Source organism: Aquila chrysaetos, chromosome 9 (genome assembly GCF_900496995.4).
Source record: "Aquila chrysaetos chrysaetos chromosome 9, bAquChr1.4, whole genome shotgun sequence".
NCBI lineage: Eukaryota > Metazoa > Chordata > Aves > Accipitriformes > Accipitridae > Aquila > Aquila chrysaetos.
Window position 1 is genome coordinate 25,104,573 of NC_044012.1, and position 19,270 is coordinate 25,123,842.

General features: G+C 44.8%; 1 protein-coding gene across 2 annotated transcripts in view; it reads left to right on the forward strand.

Moving 5' to 3' along the window:
* Positions 1 to 19,270, forward strand: part of VPS45 (vacuolar protein sorting 45 homolog) — a 28,924-nt gene that overhangs the window by 7,824 nt on the left and 1,830 nt on the right. The window contains exons 11-15 of one of the 2 annotated variants that reach the window (XR_005933203.1): positions 2,762 to 2,920; positions 3,706 to 3,813; positions 4,132 to 4,253; positions 11,108 to 11,239; positions 17,504 to 18,552. Coding sequence is in view for 1 of the 2 variants with exons in the window: in XM_030023814.2 (XP_029879674.1) it covers positions 2,762 to 2,920; positions 3,706 to 3,813; positions 4,132 to 4,253; positions 11,108 to 11,239 (521 nt within the window). In the remaining variant the exon portion in view is untranslated. The remainder of the gene's footprint in view (positions 1 to 2,761; positions 2,921 to 3,705; positions 3,814 to 4,131; positions 4,254 to 11,107; positions 11,240 to 17,503; positions 18,553 to 19,270) is intronic. The other variant, XM_030023814.2, reaches the window with a different exon arrangement.

Sequence of the window (19,270 nt, forward strand, 5' to 3'; positions counted from 1 at the left end):
ATAAAGATACGCATCTTCAACAGATTTGAAATACATGTCTTCTTTGCCTCTGTTATTCTGTGCTCCAAGTGGGTGGCTAGGAGATAATATTAGATTCTTCAAGTACTGTAATATATTACCAGATCCTGAGCTGATGTGAATCAGTATAGGCCTGTTGAAGTCATCACAGCTATATAGATTGGCGAGCATATAGGTATGATTTGATAGCTTATATTTGACAGAATTTAGATGACTTAAGTATTGAAGTGGGAATGTAGCCATAAAATGCATTTGCTGAAAACAGCCTCTGAGGTTCTCTTGCTATATCGTTGTTTCTGGATCAAGATTTTGGAGTTTAAAAGTTAAGTATTTGAGTTCTAATCCATCAGCCCATTGTGTCTGTGCTGTGATCTGTTATTTCTGATATTAACACAGCACAGAGCATTAGTGTTGAACCTTGGGTGCTTGGCATTGGAGACCATTTTGGAAAATGTTAGTCTACTTTTTATAAAGGTATCTCAGATTCATTGAAGAAAGGGATGATGTGAACTTCTGGTGATGGTGCTGTTGCATTACCAGCTCTGCAGTTCAGAGAGTATGTGGCAGTGCTGGAAAGTGGACAGAGATGCAGGCAGGTCAGCTCTCACCGAGTGCCACACTGTCATGGCAGGATGGTTACTGGAGTTCACCTTGGTGCTAATTCAGGTCTTAGTCTGCACTAACTAGGTATTTCTGCAGTTTTTAAAGCAGAAAAGCTGCCTGCAGTTTGCTTACAGCCACATGCCTGAAGGGCTTTATCATATTTCTAACAGCTGAGACCGACTGGAAAAGATGTAGCAGCTAGGAAATAAATGCAAAACTATGGAACTGGTATCTTTCTACATGAGAGATCAGTATCTCTTTAGCTGCACTGCCCCAGGCTGTTCCCTGTTGCAGTCTCCTAATGGCAGTGAAGGGCCAAGGCCACAGAAACAATGAAGAATAAGCCAGTGCACGAAATAAAGGCAGAATTGTTCTCCCACTGATGTAACTTCAGCAATTGTTAATTTCTCAGTGGTCTAGGGCCCCTGAGTACAGTATATTTTGGTTATTCTTCCCCTGGTCTCTTATTAATCCTGACATAGTACATGAGCCTTCAGAGATGAATGGGAGGTTTTGAATCCCATCTCCTTAGATGGACAATAGCTTTTCTGTTTTACACGCTTCCTGCTTATATAGGCATTGGCACTGCGCTGCCAGCACAGGATCAAAAATCTTGCAAGCAAACATCTCCGTGGGACTCTGTCCCTGCCCTCACAGGGGAATTCCTGACCTTACCAGGGTTAACAGTAAACTCCTGTTGATCCTCCTCAAAGCCAGGATTTTATCCTGTATTTTTGTAACTAGTCAGCATCAGTCAAACAAATTAAAGCAAATGTAGCTGAATTGCTGTGGTGAATAACAACAGTTTCACAACACTGTTTCACAGCTGTTCACTGAATGTTTCCATGTTGCCTACCTGTATTGGGAGCGTGGGAGAATCTCGCAAAGATATGCTAGGACTTTTGGAGTGTTTGAAGGTCATGTACGCTTACAGAGTGGAAAATACCATAACTTTCTTGGAACTGCCATTTCTGCAACTGTAAAACCAGCAGCTCCTCTGCTCCCATGCATTTGAGCTAATACAAGCTGATTGTTTTGCTTTAATGTTCAGCACAGGGAGAATTTCAGACTTTGCTGTGTCCTAAAGCATCTGTCCAGCCCTAACCAGAAGTCTGCAAACACATCTGGTAGTTGATGCCTGTTCTTTGAGATCCATCTCAAAGCTCGGAGTTAAGAAGCTTATTACTCCCACTGCTCACCTAAGCTACCAACTTGGCTCTGGTGTTTGTTCTGTTAACTCCATTATCTCAGCTCTGTGACTCGACACAATGACTGAGAGGTTGCAGAGAGGAAATAAGTGCTTTTTGTTTTAATGAGAAGGAGTAGCACTTATATGGCCAATTGTCAACTTACACAAGCAATTACAGCCTGCCTGCGATCCCTGGAGGGTCAATGGCATGGACCGGGGATTCTGAAACTTTTCTGGAAAGGGTCTGTACTTTAACAGGCAGCCTCTTTGGGGCATGCACCCTTTATATTTACAATGGTATCATGTTCTCTTCAGCAGAAAAAGTAATGATCTGCATATTAGAAGTAATAACTGTATTTACCTCCAGAGCTGTAATCCTCTTTTCCTTTTTGTGCTTTAATTCTTTTCCTCCTTTGCTTCCAAATGCTTGATACTTGCTCCTCCACTTCTCACATCCAAAGGTTATCTGAGACTTTGATGCTTGTGCCCCACACCTTCCAAAAGAAAACAGAATTGTCCTAGCTCTTTTGTCTTGACAGTCAGTATTACGATGGAACCTGTGAACCAGTTCTGGCTCTACTCACATTGGAAAGGGAAGGGCAGAGGTTAAAGGTTTCTGTAAGTGCCTGTTGATGCCCTCCTTTAGGGGAGGCATATGGTAACCTGAGCTCACCCCACAGCATGTTATGGAAAGTTAAGAATGGACAACCGAATTGGGTTATGAATTCCCAGCTTCATGAAAAGACCCAAAAGCAACTTGTGCTCCATTGTACTCCTATAAATCTAACCACAGAGCACATAAGAAGCTGGGCTCTGTTGCTTATGACACAATGTAATTCTATTGCATTCTTCCTGCATGCAATTTTGTTGCTAGGCAGTGGGCTTGATACTAGTCTGATTTAATGTCCTTTGAAGGCCTCTCCACTAACACTGCTCTCTATCTTGCTGCAGAATGTGCGACGCCTCCTGCAGAACCCCAAGGTGACAGAGTTTGACGCTGCCCGGCTGGTGATGCTTTATGCCCTGCACTACGAGCGGCACAGCAGCAATAGCCTGCCAGGGCTGATCACAGATCTCAAGAACAGGGGTGTGTCAGAGAAATACCGAAAGGTAATTGTAGCATTTCTCCTTCAGCTGGATGAACAAGTGGGATAGGAGGGCACAGAGGTGGCAAATCAGTGTTAACTGGGGTAAAGCTTGCCTGCTTTAGTTTAGCACAATGCTTTTTTGTGGAATTGGTGCCGCACCTTACGAAAAGAACCCTCAGCTTGGCTGGGGCCTGCAGGTGTTACTTTAAAAGGCATAACTAATCACTTAATTTCCATTTCCAAAATCAGTGATATTATGAAGGATTGAATAAAGCAGAGATGGCAGGCTTGCCAGGAGTCTGCTAGGACAGGTGTGTGGCATGTAAACAGGGCCTGGAACATGCTTCCTTTCTCCTTCCCCTCTTCCTCCCCACCCCTTTTCCCCCAGCTCCTGCTGAATAGGCAATAGTTGCAGCAAAGGGCTTCTGGAGACTGTAAAAGGAGCTTGGCTGGGAGGGAGAGGGTGGCAGTGCTTGGCAAATGTAGTGAGCAGCTGGAGAGGAGGTGGAGAAGCAGGATAGTGTCACATTGTATGGAAGATCTGCTATCACTGCAGCAGACTATGGAAATGAAAGCCTATCTCCTTATGCAGGCAGTGTCATGGCAGACTGATTTGCTTGGTGGCTATGGGGAATACTTCTTCTCTTCCCCCTTGCCTCTCTCTATGCTGCATTATCTGCTTGGGCTCAATCTCCTTGACGCCTTGGTCATCATTGCAGTACCTCCACTGAGCCTAACTGGACAAAAACTGCTTGGAAGCTGGTTTCCCAGGTTAATAGGACTCTGGTTTTGCCTCTCTCTGTACAGCTAGTGTCTGCTGTTGTGGAGTATGGAGGGAAACGGGTCCGGGGCAGTGACCTGTTCAGTCCCAAGGATGCTGTAGCCATCACCAAACAATTCCTCAAAGGACTGAAGGTATGGATCTGCCACAGATGAAATAATGACAGTTTTGGTCAAAATTACAGTCACAGAGCAGGACTCGTGCAGTGCAATGCAACTTGTCATGGATTTCAGAGGTTTAATAGTAAGTGCACTGGACTTTTAGGGCATAATTCTCATTGAAGACAGTAGGAGTTAGTTGCTGAAAAGCCTCTCTAAATCTGGACTTCAGTGGTTAACACTCGATGTATCCATCAGATGATGATGCTCCTTTTATGTGCCTTTGCTGATCTTCTCTCTTAGCTTGCTGCCTTGCTGTATTAATTCATAACAAGAATTTCTCTTGTACTGTAGGGTGTTGAGAATGTGTATACGCAACACCAGCCTCTTCTTCACGAAACACTAGACCAGCTCATCAAAGGAAAACTCAAGGACAGCCAGTACCCCTACCTGGGTCCCAACACTCTCCGTGACAGGTATGTGGGGCCTTTTAGGACAGAGCTTGGAACTGAATCATATCTGCTCCTCCCAGTGCTGCCACTTGCTTGTTGTTTGCCTGTAGATGAACAAAACTTTAGCTTGGCAGAGAAATGTCTTGATTGTGTAGGTCTTTCTTGTATCCTCAAGTAGGTGCCCTTGGAGAGGGCTATTAAGACTGAAGTATGGTTGTCTTTTCTTGCTGGCTGAGATGTGACATTCCCATTGTAAGGGCTCAGGTAAAGGATTAAGCCATTGCACCAAGCTGCCAGGACGTTCACATGATGGATTTCAACATGCCCCCTAACTTCACTCCATGCCATCTGGCGTTTATTTGTAGAGTACCAAAAATAGTCCAACTGCAAGCTCTCCCTTCTGAGCCAGTTACTATTCCTGATGAGAATGGGATCTTGCTGAATGTGGCTAATAACTGTAATTGAAAAGAACTCTGGCTGTCTGGTTCTGGCTGACTTTGCTGGAGCTAAGCTAATCTGTTGTCAATGAAGTCATTAAAGGTAAATATGGGCCACAGAGTGAGGGCACTGAATCATGAGAGAGAAGATGACAAGTCCTCCTCTAACGGCATTCTGTACAGATCACTCCTTTCTTTGGTGCTGCAGTTTCATTTCTGTAAATTAAGGTAAGCACTGGTCGGGTGTTCCTTATTCCTTCTAGCGGTGGTAGTCTTTGAGGAGAAAAGCCTGCTCTTGCTTTGCTTCCTTTGGATGTTCTGTGATGAGGTCATCACAGTGATTCTCTGAATCTTCTCCAATGTCTGTTAAATGTCCCAGGGTTCTGTGGAAGGTGTTTTACTTGCAGCATTAGAACAATCATCATTCCCTTCACATGCTGCGTATTATTGGCTTTTCATCAGCAACTGCCACATTTTTAGTGAAGAAGAAAATAAATTCAAGGTAGTAATTCTCAACAAACAAGGTGGCTGTTGCAGGGCAGTTTGGGTCAAATGAAAAGCACAGACTCGTTTGGAGCAGGACAGAGAAGTAGACTTGGGGACCAAGGCTCAGCAGTGTCAAGCAGGTGGGAGGGGCAGAAGCATGTCAAAGAGTGAGCGCTCATGTCTGGCTCTCTTTGAGATGCAGAGGCACACGGCTCTTCCTCCTTAGCCCTTGATCCATCTGATGAAAGCAAAACTGTATTTTGTAGCAGGAAGGCATCCAAATTCCACGCCAGGCTGACAGCAGGGGATGTTAATAATTTTATTTATGAATAAGAAATAATTAAAAAGTAATTTGTCATTTATAGTCAACTGTCTCACAAGAGACAATTTTTTTGTCTATGTCCCTGGTAGACCAAAAAAAAAAAAATCTGCCTTGCTCCAGAGTTTCCCTTTAAAATAAAATGGTGGATTTTGGATAGGGTGGATGGGTGGTTTTAATAGGTGTGAAATATCAAGGCCCCTAGCAACAGAAATGGTATCCTCTCTGTCCTTGAAACCAGCTCTCGACTGAGATGGATTTCAGCCCAACAAAAAGAGGTTGACAGATGCGGTTTGTGGTAGATCTGAAATGAGACCTGCAGGACAGCAGTAACTGCATCCAGGCATCCCTGACCTGGGTTTGTTCTGAGCTAACTAGAAACAAGTGGTCTTCTGACCTTTATCTTCTCTTTTTCAGTTCCCACTTACATTTTCTTGAGTTGTGTTTCACTTAGATTCCTCTTTAAATGTTTCTGGGAAAGGGTACAGGAACCTGCTCCTGAGAATCCTACAAAGAACATGCAAATGATTTATTTGGGGGAGCATGAGAAAGGTTTAATTCCTACCTTGAACTGAAGGAAAACAGAAGTTGGATGAAGGGAAATGGAGTTTGCACCTCCTTCCCTTCTCTGCGGCGGCTACAGCCTTGTCTCTTAGCTAAAAGACAAGAATCCTGTAGTTTTGTTAAAGTAAATCTCAAAATGCAAAGGCAGAGCTTCCAAACTGTTCTCTCCCTTAAATTTCTCATGGTCTTCCTTTGGTCTGGGATTGTCCTTGGGACGGACAGTGGCTGGGTCCAACAGTGCTGCTGCTGGGTCATATGTCTGCAAAATGATCAAAAGCGTAAGGGCACATGGTTATTAGGGTTGTTTCCTGATGGGAATGGTAGATCATGTTGAGTTTAAGACATAGGAGCTATAGGAATGAGGGTTCGTAACTGACAAAAAATAGGCACCTAAATACTTTCATGTCTGGTCTTTACTTGCTGCATAAAATGGGGGCCGCAGCACTGTTATGTCTCAAGTATGAATATTCAGTATCATGAAAATGGGGGCTCATCTAAAACCAGGTTTTAGGTACCAGGTTTGGAAGAAGAATGCCCATTTGATGGTTTTCCCTTAGTGCCAAACCAATTGAGCGAGGAATTTAAATTTAATAACTTCACAAAACTTAGTCTAATAAATCACAGCCCAAGGCAAACTGGGCTACACTGTCTTCTTGCTTTCTGCTTTCAGAGGATGGTGTTACAGTGATTGGCAGGAGTTCAGCAAAAGGTCAGGGCGAAAGCCTTTGTATTTTTTGATCAAAGGGATGCAGTTGCTTGAACAGCAAAGAATTTAAAAGAACTCTTTTTAACTATTTCTTTCTGTATTAAAAATTACACTGTTGCAAGGGAGGAAAAGCTCCTGGTCCAAATTCAACTGTGGAAATTGGCAGCAGTGAAGGAAAGGGAATCTTTGCAAAGCACTGAGCAGGGTTCCTAGGAGAGAGCAATAAGCAATTCTGCTTTCTTTTGCTTCTCCTCTCTTTCCTGCTGTGTTAAATATCATCCTTTTCTCGTATGCCATCAGCCTGCAGTCCCTTCCACCTTGCTGCTGGAAAGTACTAGCTAGAAAAGTTCCTAAAGCTTCTCCTGGTCACAGCAGTTTGCAGGAGCCCCAGCTGTGTTACACGCTGTACAAAATGCCTCCTACAGTTTGTGACCCCTTCAGCATGCTCTGCTTACCAGGCTCTGCCAAAGCCTCCCCTTTGGATGGAGCTTTTGCTTTGTTTATGCTTTGACCTGGGATTTTCTCTAATAGGGCATTTGTCCCGAGCAGACCAACTGGGCCTGATGGTGCTTACCTGAGATGGATAGCATCCACTTCTTAGAACATCAAGTTTGTAATTGGACCACAAGACAGCTCTGTCACTGCCGCACTTCTTAAAACCAAACATGGGTCCTCAATGTTTTGCAGGAGCCAGGCAGCAGCCTATGAAAGAGCAGTAGGAGAAGACACACTGCTCCCTGGGGATCCAGATGGGACTCAGCTCATTCCATGTCTCTCTCAAATTACCACAATTACTTACCTGCTTATTGAAAAATCTTGGAAAGTTACTGTGTCTGAAAGCCCGTCAAAGTTCAGACTTAAACGTGGAACATGAGAACTCACCAATACCATCTAGTTTAAAATATGCTATGACAGGACATGATCTTTCTCCCGCTGATTTTGTTGAGGGGAAAGTTCCTGTTGACTGTTTGAGGAGAGGAAGAATTTGGAACCATTTAGAAATGTCTATAGCTGACACACATCTAAAGGGATGGGTGAGGTATCTCCTTAGGCAGTGAACATAAAATCTCCTTTTTTGGAAGCATCAGCTTGCAGCATGTGATGTGGAACCATTTGGCTGTATGCTTTTTCATCTGAGCTCACACATACTGCCCTGAAGATTAGGGAAAGTAGTACTATTCCTAAATCATATATATTATCTTGTGTTTAGTACAGTTTCCTTCTCATGGATTGTTTTTTTAAGGCAAAACTCTGACTGTGTCCTTGTTCGTTCAAGGAGGTTGCTTTTTCCTCCTGTCTGAAGTCTTCGAGCATTTAGCTGTTAAATTGGTAGTTAAGCCGAGGAGATGCATAGCCGCATCCACAAACTGGGTCTGAGCAGCGCAACAGCTGGAGCGAGTGTTGCTGTAGATTGCTTTCCCACTAACCCTATAACAGTCTTGGAGTTTCTTCCTGTTCTGAAATTGCTTATTATTTGCCCTTGATATAAGCAGTAATTCCCATGGCACTTCATGAGAACACCAGGATCCTTTTGTTCTTTCTGTGGCTGTCTGCCTCTGCATGACTTAGCTCACTTGTGGTCTGTGAGAAATCTGCAGGTCAGTGCCGGATGCTTTGAGCAAGGCACCTGAAGTGGAAGAGAGGCTGTAGTCCTGCCCCCACTATCCCGTGCCAGGCTTAGTCCTTAACCCTAGGGTTAGGGTTAGGGTTAGGCTGGTGCACGGTGACAGTGAAAGGTGATGGCAAATTTAAAGGCTGGTACATGTTAACATATTCCAGAGGAGCACATGAGAGCTAGCCACATGACTTCAGCATCTAAATTCCTTAGGTCTTTGATAGTTCCAACCAAAAATGCATATATGATGGTACCAGGAGACTGATCCTGTGGTTTTCAGTCTGCACAAGACTCCTTGGTAAGAAATTGCCTTGTCTGTTTCTTTGTCGCTCCATTGATCCAGTTAGTAAGGTGACCTTAACCCTAAAGGTCCTAACTGTGTTACCGGACTTCGGGGAGGTGCAGCTTTCTCAACCTAAAAGACATTCTCTCTAAGAAGGGAAGTATGGCATGGCCTACTTGGCACATCTTTTACATGCATTGTGATAAAAGTGGGCTTGTAGAGATATTGGGTATACTTTTTCTGACAACTGACAGTGGCTTACCAGATTATTTCATTGCTGTGTCTCCCCTTCCCTTTGATTTCTCTCCCCAAAAGACTTGGGCACATTTGCATCTAGTTTCCAAAGCCGTATGCCTGACTGTAGCTAAAAAGACAAGGTACAGCACTCTTCTGTCCTCTGGGGCTGGCTCAGTGACTTGTGTTGTCACTAAGGTGCAAAAACCTCCGTCTGCCTCAGTGAGATGTTTGAACCTGCACAGCCTGAATGTGCGGTGGCTATATATAACCTGCTTATCTTAAGGCTGCAGTGCAGAAGATTTCATAGGCTGTTTCTGTGCAGGGGACACAGTGTAGCTCAGCAGGGAGGGATGAGCACACCAAATCCTGGAGCTCTGGGGGGGAAGTGAAGACTTTCAGCACAGACTGCGTCACTGAAATTCTGAGGGCAGCACTGCCTGCACCACTGCTCCTGGCTGGAAGGGGTGAATCATGTGCAGGGTAAAACTCGCCGCTCTGTCCAGAGAGCGCAGGCGTAAGGCATCTAACATAGCACGTTCCACTATTGCTGACTTCTTACAAAGGATTCCACTTTGAGCCTTTTTCTTTCCAAGGAAGCTGTGCAGTAAACCGCAGCTGGAAGTCTTGGCCATTATTAGAATTATTATAGTCCCCAAGGATAACGAATTGCATAGTACCTGCAGAAGAACTATATTGAATGCAACAACCTCTTTGGTGTTGAAATAGCAATGCTGTATGTTACCAGAGGGTATGCCTGAAATGATGGGGTTCCCATGTTCCAGGCATTGAGGCTGCAGTATTCCCTCTCCACCCTGCCAAGGGGGACTATGGGCACTTTCTAAAGCATCTCTGAAATCTCCTTTTGTCTGTCCAAATCATCTTACACAGACCTAACACTAACTTCCTGAAAAGACTTACAATTTGGAAGGTAATGAAGGTAACGAAGATCACTTTGGGAAGGGGTGTGTGCTAATCTTTTCCATTAATTTTTCTTACCTTTCTGCATCCCCTCCAGGGGCAGGGAGGCAGTTGTGCGGATCTGATGGCTTGTTCTGAGCCAGTGTCCCATTCTGACAGCAGAAGCACTTTTGCTTTTGGTAGTACTGTCTGTTCAGTGATGCCAAGAAGGAAGTCCCTGTTGTTCATCCTTCCGATGTGCGTGTTGCTCCTCTGGACAGTAACAGGTGTCGAGGGCTTTGCAGGTTGGCTTCTCAGCAGGGAGTAACCAGAGACACAAGAGTCTGGGTACATTCTGGGGTCATCCCTCTCTCATGCTCCATTTGCTTTGTCACTGATCCAGAGCTTGCACAGAGTGAGCAGATGAATGCCTGCTGCTTCCACCACTGCAGCAAGCAGCCATATTCTAGCAGAAGTGCCTGCTTGGAAAGCAGAGATGAGTTTTGAGATGGCAACAGAAAGTCAATTGTGTCGACACTTGACTGCTCTGAATCAAGTGGATGACTGACAGGATGTGATCCACACCTTGTCACTGTAGATTCTGCAGAAATCGTTGTCTCAGCTTGTAGATGGTGGCAGAGCTGATTTATGGGTTGCAAGCACTTTCTGCTGTCCTTGAGAGTGGAAAACTTAAGTGATTGGGGAGGGCAGTGCAAGGAAGGTGCAGCCTTCCTTTGAAAGCAGAATGTGCAGGGCATATGGCTGATTTTGTATTTTGTCGGATGAAGGCACTCCTTCTCCCCCTTTCCTCTCATGCTACTTCTCTGTAACATCCTGTATTTCTAGGCTGGCTAGGGAATGTAACCTCAGAGGTAAAGTCATGCACAAATCCCAGTAGTTCTGTAATCAGCCAGCAAAACTGCAGCTGATCTGTGCCCTTCAAACCAAGCCCGAGAGGTCTGAAGCACCACTGTTGTCCTCGTTTGACTCCTGAATTGATCTTACTTTAACAGCCGCAGCAGTGCCTCGATCATGCATTAAACATTGGCATATGTGTCATGGTGGAGCTCCACAGGGATGCAGCATGTGGGTGTTGCTGAGGAGGCTTTTAAGGACCGTTAGCACACTGTGTAAATGTTTAGGAGAGACAATGTTTTAAGAGAGATTTAATGGGCTACACATTGTTGTCAGTCTTGAGCCCAGCACATCACAGAAATGAGACATGGTCTGGGGAGAGAAATCAGCAGGATCATTGCCTCAGCACCCATGAGCAGTACAGGATTTATCCTTGTGTTTTGTCTGATCCCATCTCAACATTTGCATCTTTATTGCAGGCCCCAAGATATTATTGTGTTCATCATTGGAGGGGCAACTTACGAAGAGGCGCTGACTGTCTATAACCTTAACCGCACCAACCCAGGGGTCCGGATCGTCCTAGGTGGGACCACCATCCACAACACAAAAAGGTAATAACTGTATTCTTTATTGTGGATTCTGTTTGTATAAAACTGCTGACATGAGCATGAATTTGTGACGCCTGAGGGATCTTCATCACACAGTAAAACAGAGAAATGTGTGTAAATGGTCCGAGCCTATCTCTGCTCATTATGGCTGAGGGACTTATTACCAAGCTGAAGGTTTAATGTGCATTTTACTGAATTCAAGGGCAGGGAAGTCGATGTGTATAGTTTTTCCTGCTTATAATTCACCACACGCTCTTAATATGAATGAGAGGCCAGTGCAGCACACAGGAATTCAAAACTGACTGTGGTCTCATTGCTCCTGTTGAAATCTGGAGCAACTGCATTTGATAGCAGTGAAGTTAATGTACCTATGATTAGAACTGAGTTCTATGATTACACTGCTAGTGGGCTTTCTGCCGCCCACAAGCCTGCAGAGTATTGGCTGTGTCTTTTGCATTTCTCCCTGGAGAATGGAGCTTTCATTATTGGTTTGCTGTACACTCCGAGTTGCCTTTCCTGGGAGGCCAGACATTTGTAAGGGCTTAATCCCTCCAGAAACTGAGCAATGCCAGGGAGCACTGACCATGCTGAGCTTCATTGATTTCCTAGGTCACTGTCTCTGGGGTGTTCCAGCAGCTGACTGTCGGAGCTAGAAGGGCTCATGTCGGGCAACGCTGATGGTATTTCACGTCCCCTGCACTGAGCTGAGCGAGCCATTCCTAAGGGTCTTGGTCGGGATTTGCAGAGTCAGATGGCTTGTACAGAAACCTGCAACTGCTTTGCTGTAGCTGGCCAAAAATTCCAGTCAATATGGAACACCTGGTTTATTTCCTGTGAAGTGTCTGGTTTATAAATACAAACAATGTTTCCTGAACCCAAATTATTCATCTGAGTATTTGAGCACAGGTGAAAATTTAGACCACATTGGGGATTGTTTCCTATCAGCATGGCTTGTTGCTAGCCAAGCAAAGGAGCGTGAATTCTTTCAATACATGCCTTGCTCCTTTCCGCCGCGCTGTTCCGTCCCCGTTCGTAGTGACGCTGCCGTGGCCGGGAGCCGATTGGTTATCAGAAGGACAATAACGTCAGGAATGTGACAGGTGACCAACATCTCTCCCATGTGTTGCAGCAGGAAGTGTGGTGAAATCTAAGTCCTGGGAGAGAACCTGGTGGTGTCCAGCAGCTGCTCTGAGCTTGAAGGGAGCACCCTGCTCTGAGCTGGGGTGGAAGGAGAACTTCAATGTTACCACCTAGGAATGCAAACAAAATGCAGTCCTGCAACAGGAAGCAAAAGTTATGCTTCTCAACATTTGGGATGAAATTTTCAGAGCTGACTAACAGCTTTGGGTGCCTCAGCAGTCTCCTGGAGTTGTGTGTCAGAAATACAGCTGTCAAGCACTTCATTGATCTCAGTTACTGACAGGTGGACTCAAGTGTAGCGAGCAGGCTAAAAAATGGCTTGGTTTTCAGACCATGTATGTGCGCTGCTGCTGCATCAGAGTCCAGTGTGATATTTATAAAACCCCTTCCTTTTCATGCCTGTAAGGGATCTTCAGGCTCCAAAGCTGCCTGCACAGAAGCAGTAACAATTCTTTTGCAAGGAAATCCAGTGGCTCCTCTCATCACTTGCTCAGAAAAAAATGCCCAGACTCTCCAAATTCACAGTGCCCACTCTGAAACTTGGCCCTTACTTTAGCTTAATGTCAGATGATTGGAAAGCTCCTGAACTGATGCTAACCCAGAAGTAAATTGCTTTTATGAACTGGGTTACAAAGGCAAGTCTGTATTAGCCCACATATCGACCAATTCCTGCCCAAATTACCCAGCTTGCTGAACCTTCTGCTTTACAAAGTAGCCTTTGAACTAAATCCTGTTTTAGCCAAGCCTAGAAATAGTAAGAAAAAGAGATCAGCGGACATACTAGCCGCTCTTTGACTGATAAAAAGAAAGAAGTAAATTGTCATCTTGAAAGGACACAAAAAAACCTGGTTCACATTCAGCCTTGCATCCACTGTAACATTTTAGGCTACTGGTGCATTTTGAGGCTGGTTTTGACAACTACCAACACGCCTGCATCAAACTTTTACCAGCATCTGTGCTGTGAACCTGGATGGTACTGTCATCGTGGCACACTAAACACAAAAAACAGAGTAAGCAATGTGGAGATCTCTGGGATGGTATAGTTTTTCACACCATATTGGAGGTTGAGACCTGCCCCGAAAGTGTATCAGTGTAGCAGATTCAGCAAAAACTGTCGCTTGGTGGGGGGGAAACAGAGAAAACTCACCAGCAGCGTTTTGAGTAGGAGAAGGAAAGCAGTAGTGTGGGGAGCAGGAGGGGTGTGAGAAGATGGTTTGAGCTTTAGGTTGCCATCCCAGCTCTGCTGTTGACCTGTTAGGTGATGTTGGGCAACTTTCTCCTTTGTCTATATCACCAGAAGGTCTCTGAGCGGGGACTGTCTCTCACTTCTGCTTTATGAAGTTCAAGATTTGCAGCTACATTGTTGGGTTCTGCTTCTTAGATTAGTGCTGTAATGAGCAATGTTAGCTAGTTAGGGCTTCTACCGTGACTACGTTTTGGCGCAGTCTCTGAATTATTTACAGAAAAACTAGGATACTCTATCAAAATTTGCATTTCAAAGAATGAAATGAAAAAAAAGAAAAAGAAAAAAAAACAGCTGTTGCTTTTTAAGGGCTGACTACTACAAGGTCCTGTCTGGGAACTCCGGGATGACGACTGCCAAGGGTCTCATTCTAAAAATAGCCCTGCCCTGAATGATTTGCTTTTCCCTAGTGCCTTGAATAAGATTTCCTTACTGATGAGAGGCCACATTAATAATAATAAAAATTTAGAACTTTCAAGTCGGTAATCTCGAGCCCTTTTCAAGGGAAGACTGGCCTGCTTAGCTCCTGCACACAGAGGAGGAGCAGCCTGTGCAGTGGAGCGAGCCAACTCACTCAGGACACCTGAAAAATTACGAAGTTTCCTGTCCACTGAGTGTTAACCGCAATTCTAGCCAAGTGCGTGAGGATCACGGATATTTCAGCAAATACACCAAGGTGTCTAATGTGAGGAAACCTAGAATTTCTTGTGTCCTAACTCCTCTAGTAATCCACTGGCTTTCCTTTAATGAACTCTTGCTTATTTCTGCTGGATTAGGGTTGGTATGTCACAATAAACAAGGAGATTTTTGTATTAATGCGCTGAGCAGCCCATGTAAGCACACTAATCCTGTGCTTTCATTGTTCTTACCAGTCCAACTTAAATTGTGATCAACATCTGTGTTTATAGGATGGGGGATGGCTTAAGGGATATCCATCCTGCTTTTTTACAAAACAGGAGACAAACAAGCCTTTGGAGCTGGTTCTGTTGTTAGAGCTGTATATTTGTGGGAAGCTTATCTGTTTAAAAGACCATCTGTATTGTCCAATGAATACACTGTAAGTAGATGCTTTAAAGTGTGGGAGTGAAAAATACTCTGTGTAGGGATGGAGAATACAACATTCTGTGTTTGCAAAGAGAGTCCCAAAGTGGGCATAGTATGTACCTGTTTAAAGTTTCCTTATGCTGCACAGTCAAGTCAAGGAGAATCTGTCGCTGTTGATCTTTATGGATGTATATCCATAGAGATGCTAAATAGGGGCAGGTATCTAATAACAATGCTCATATGCTGAAAAGAGACACATAGTCTAAGGGATTCTTTATAAATAAATCACGATACAGAAGCTAACAGGCTCTGCTGTTGGAGTTTATTCCTGTTTGAAAAAATCCCAGTGGCTTTACAAGGTATGAGAAAATTTCTGTTTCTTGTATTCCATCCTCTAACAGATAAATCCATGTAGCACACCTATTCCTTGGCCTCTTTCCTGACATTACCCATGGGCAGGTCAGTCAGTGATAGGGTTGGGAATGTGGCTTGGGTCTTCCGTTCCTGCCTGCAACCACAAGTTGTGAGAAAAAAATGCATTAAAGCAGCAAGGGTGCTGAAAAGTCAAGTGCTGAAAGCCAGAGAAATGCAGAAATCCAAAGATCAGAAAAACTCTTTGATTGTGCACACTCAGTTTTGCTGCAGATGAGGCCTTAAATCTGTCCCATCTCAGTTTACTTAGCTCTTTCCTTCTTTCCTCTGTTCCTGTTAACAGGCAACCCTCGTGCTGTTAAGTCTAGGAAGGTATACAGATATGCATTTGGTAAGGCTTTGGGATCCTTTGAGAAACACCAGGAGGGTGGAAAAAAATCTGTTGTTGTCAAGGAATTTTCAGCGTTTTTCTAATCAAACCAGATTGGCTGCCTCTGTTACTTTTGAAATTTTGGCAGCCCTACTAAAAATACTTCTATTATGACTTGATTGTCAAAAAGGTAAAAAAGCCTTCCCGGATGTGTTTTCCTGCACGACGAGCCTCAGCAACAGCTCGCTGCAGAGCTGTGCCCAGCATATGAGAATTGAAATGCCACATCTGCCCACTTAATGCGGTTCTTCTACAGCGGGCTCGTGCTGGGGACTCAGTCTGCAGCTACGCCATTGCACCTGGCCATGGGTCGAACCACTTGATAAATGAAGTCTGAGTGTAAAACTCCTGTCTGCTTTTTTCCCTGCAACATAATGAGCTGTAATGGAAGGGCTGGAAGGCTGGGGATTATTAATCATAGGTTCTTTAAAAAATACATATATAATATGTATTTAAATTATATTTATGGTGAAAGTGAGAGTTCTTTCTTGACTTGGTGCCATTCCTTAGCACTGACCATAGCAACATCTGTAATTACCTGCAGGAACCGGATGAATTTGGGCAAAACTGTGCTGGAGTTAAATCTCTGGGTTTTCAGTTGCTCTCCACTCTTTAAGTTAACATTTGTGGAGGGTCATGGGCTCACACCAAAATGCAGAATGCAAAGAGATCTTAGGCATTAGGGCAGGGAGAGAAAAGCCAGGAACATAATTACTGGACTTTGAATTGAAGAAGTCGGAGAGCCTAATGTGGCCAGCAGCACCTCCTAGCTGCTCCCCTTCTCTGGGCTGAAAGCCGGAAAGAAGTGGCTCTGGCTTCCCCCGCTTCCTAAAGAAAATTCGAAGTGAGGGAGCTGATTCCTTGCTGTTGGCAAACAGTTTTACCACCAGTCGCACGGGCAACGAGCTCCCTTCTTTTCTGTCACATGCAAATGGATTTCAAAGAAATTCTGCTGGGTTTGGGGGAGAAAGGGTTAAAAAGTGATCAATAATCGGCTAAAAATGGAAGACCAAGACCAGGAGGAACATCTGGCACGTGGGGCTGACTCATCCAGAGCACAGGTTAAGCACAAACCTGCTGTGACTAATCCAAGGGGATATCTAGTCTGACCCACTTACCCAGTTACAGTAATAGCCTGGTTGTGCCAAACGTGGCTGCGGTGTGCTTAGCCGGTGGAGCCTGGTCACTGGATACCTGTGCCTCTGGGAGAAGTGTTTGGACCAGCCGCAGTTCCTCCTTACTACGGAGGGAGGGAGGGTTTGGAGTAGAGCGGAGAGATCAGTTCAGATTCTCCTTGTGGTTTGATATTCGCACCCTGATCGGAGGCTTTCCCAGCCAGAGCAGAAGTAGCTGTGACCACTGCACTAGATGCTCACTCTGTTTCTCGCAGGATCCTCAGGGTCCTGGGAAATAACAACAGCTGCAGCATGGTGCATTTTTACTGTGCTCCACCTCACCCCTCCGCTGCAGGTGCGAGTTTGGCTCTTATATCAGCTGCACTCCAGATGGAGAGACCTTCTGTGCAGGAGCTGCTCAAGGTGGTCATGCTGCCCACTTTTAAGACCTTCCTGAAGTATAAAGTGACAACGTCTCGCTGCATCTCCCTCTCCACACACACACACTTTCTCTCCAGATAGGAAATAAACATGAGTCCCCTTTAAAAATAAAAGCAAGTCATTCTCTGTTAAGAACTCAGTCTGCCTGACTCTAATGCCTAAAAATAAAATGGGAGGAGGGACAGCTCCCTAGCTGTAATCACAGAGCTGAGTGACCATAGCACAAGCAATGTTCCTGTACACCTCTTATAAATCAGGCTGCTGCTCTCCCAGAATGCATATTTCTAAATGGTGCGGTGTTGAGATCTGGAAGCTGGTACAGGCATTTGCATGAGATTTTATTTTTTTTATTATTTTTTTAAAACCCTCAAAAGTCACAACCTGGGCAGGTAGACCTATTTTAGACCTGTTTTAGGGGAATCACATTTTTGTAGGATTTGTGGTATAGCCTGATTTTTATTTCTTTTTTTTTTTTTTTAAAGCGTTAATGTTCAGATAACTTGATCAGCATATTGAAGGAATGAGTCAACCTAGAAACTGGTAGCACTGTATCGCATTGCCAGAGTAACCATCTTCGTGGTAACACATCCTCATTAGATCTTATGTGGGAGCGTTGCTGTGGTTTTGCACAGTATTCAGCTGCCTCCCAAACTGCACAGACCAGCAGGTGTAAGTAACTGTGATGAAGTAATGCCAGTGGGCCAGAGCTTTGTTTCGTGGGCAGTCCTCACAGCTCCTTTGGCTTCAGAGACTTCTCATAGAGATGTCTAGGGATGTCATGTGAAGGTTCACTCACACCTGTCTTGCTCTGGTGTTGGTATTATAGCAGCGCTCAGAGACCCGGCTGCTCAGGAGCTGTATCAGCACACAAGAGAAGACAGTCTGGTCGGTGTATACTCCAGACAAGGCCAGTCACATGAAAGATGGAGGTGGGGAGCAGCAGCGAAGGGCAGGAGTGAGCTGTGGCTTGCTGGTGAAACTGGGACTATCTCCAAGCTTCAGTCTTAGTCTAGCGCTTACCTCTGTAGGCCATGCTCCCATTTGGCTTTTGCAGGCAGGAGTGCCGTATGAAAGCATATAGAAGCCTATAATCAAACAAAAACAATGCAAAGAGCATTATTCTTTCAAAGGTTGGGGTTTTTTTTCTTCTTGAAAGGATTGAATCGGTCTCAAACCTTAAGCCACTTTTAGACCTATTTAAACGACTGTGTTTCCAAGGTTTAGTCTCCCTTGCTCTGGTGTGTTTTGCTGGATTAGGCTCCGCTGTGCTTTGTGAAGCAGGGCTGAGACTGCCGGAGTGCAGGTGTGATGCAGCTGACCTTGGTGCAGCTCCAACAAATACCAGTCTGTATGTACACCTACTTCTCAGCTTGCTGCGCGTACCCGTCCACCCAGATAAGAAATGAATCTGTGCTCATGACAGGTGTAAGCCTGGAAACTGAAACGCCGTGGCATGTTTCAGGGATAAAATTGGCCTTTGAAGACTGCCTGGTGACAGAATGAGTGAAATTCATTTTGCAGACTCATCAAGGTAGAAATCATCTCTCTTGCCACCTAACCCAGCACCATGCAACCCCAGTCCTGCACGCAGCAGAAATTCTTTGCTGACAAAGAGAGTTGCCTCCACAGTGATCACGACTTCAGCCATGTCCATGCAAGGCTTTTAAGACACACCGCAAGCATTCCAGGACAGGACTTTCCAAACTATCAAATGCTTAGCCTAACTCCGCTCCTAAAGACATAACAGGGCTTAAGTGGAAACAGATTTGGGCTAGGACTGAATGGTCTTGCACATTCCAATTTCAGGATCTCAGGATCTGAACCAGAGCAAGACACAGAGCCCAGCCCTCCTGACTCCCAGACATTTTCGTTAACTGCTGCATGCTTGATCCCTGCTTCAACCTATTTTTCTTTTTCCCTCTGCAGTTGGCCAATGCCAGCCCTTGGCAGCTGATTGCCACCTGACATTTTTTTTCTTGAGAAGCAGCTCACCTATTCAAATGTGTCTCTGAATGCGTTGTCTTTTGGTTTTTGTGCGGAACCATTGCTCTGGTGTGCAGTTGAGCCGTTCACTTGACTTTATAGGGCAAACTTGTGCATAAGTCTCAAACTGACAAGTTCCTTGGAGTCTAGCCCTCAGAATCCCTTAAGGTGTCTGGGAAAATCATACAGAGGAGAGACTGGGATGAAGCTGAGTGTGTGCTTAACATTTTACTGGGTTAAAACTTTCTTGAGATGAATGAATGGTT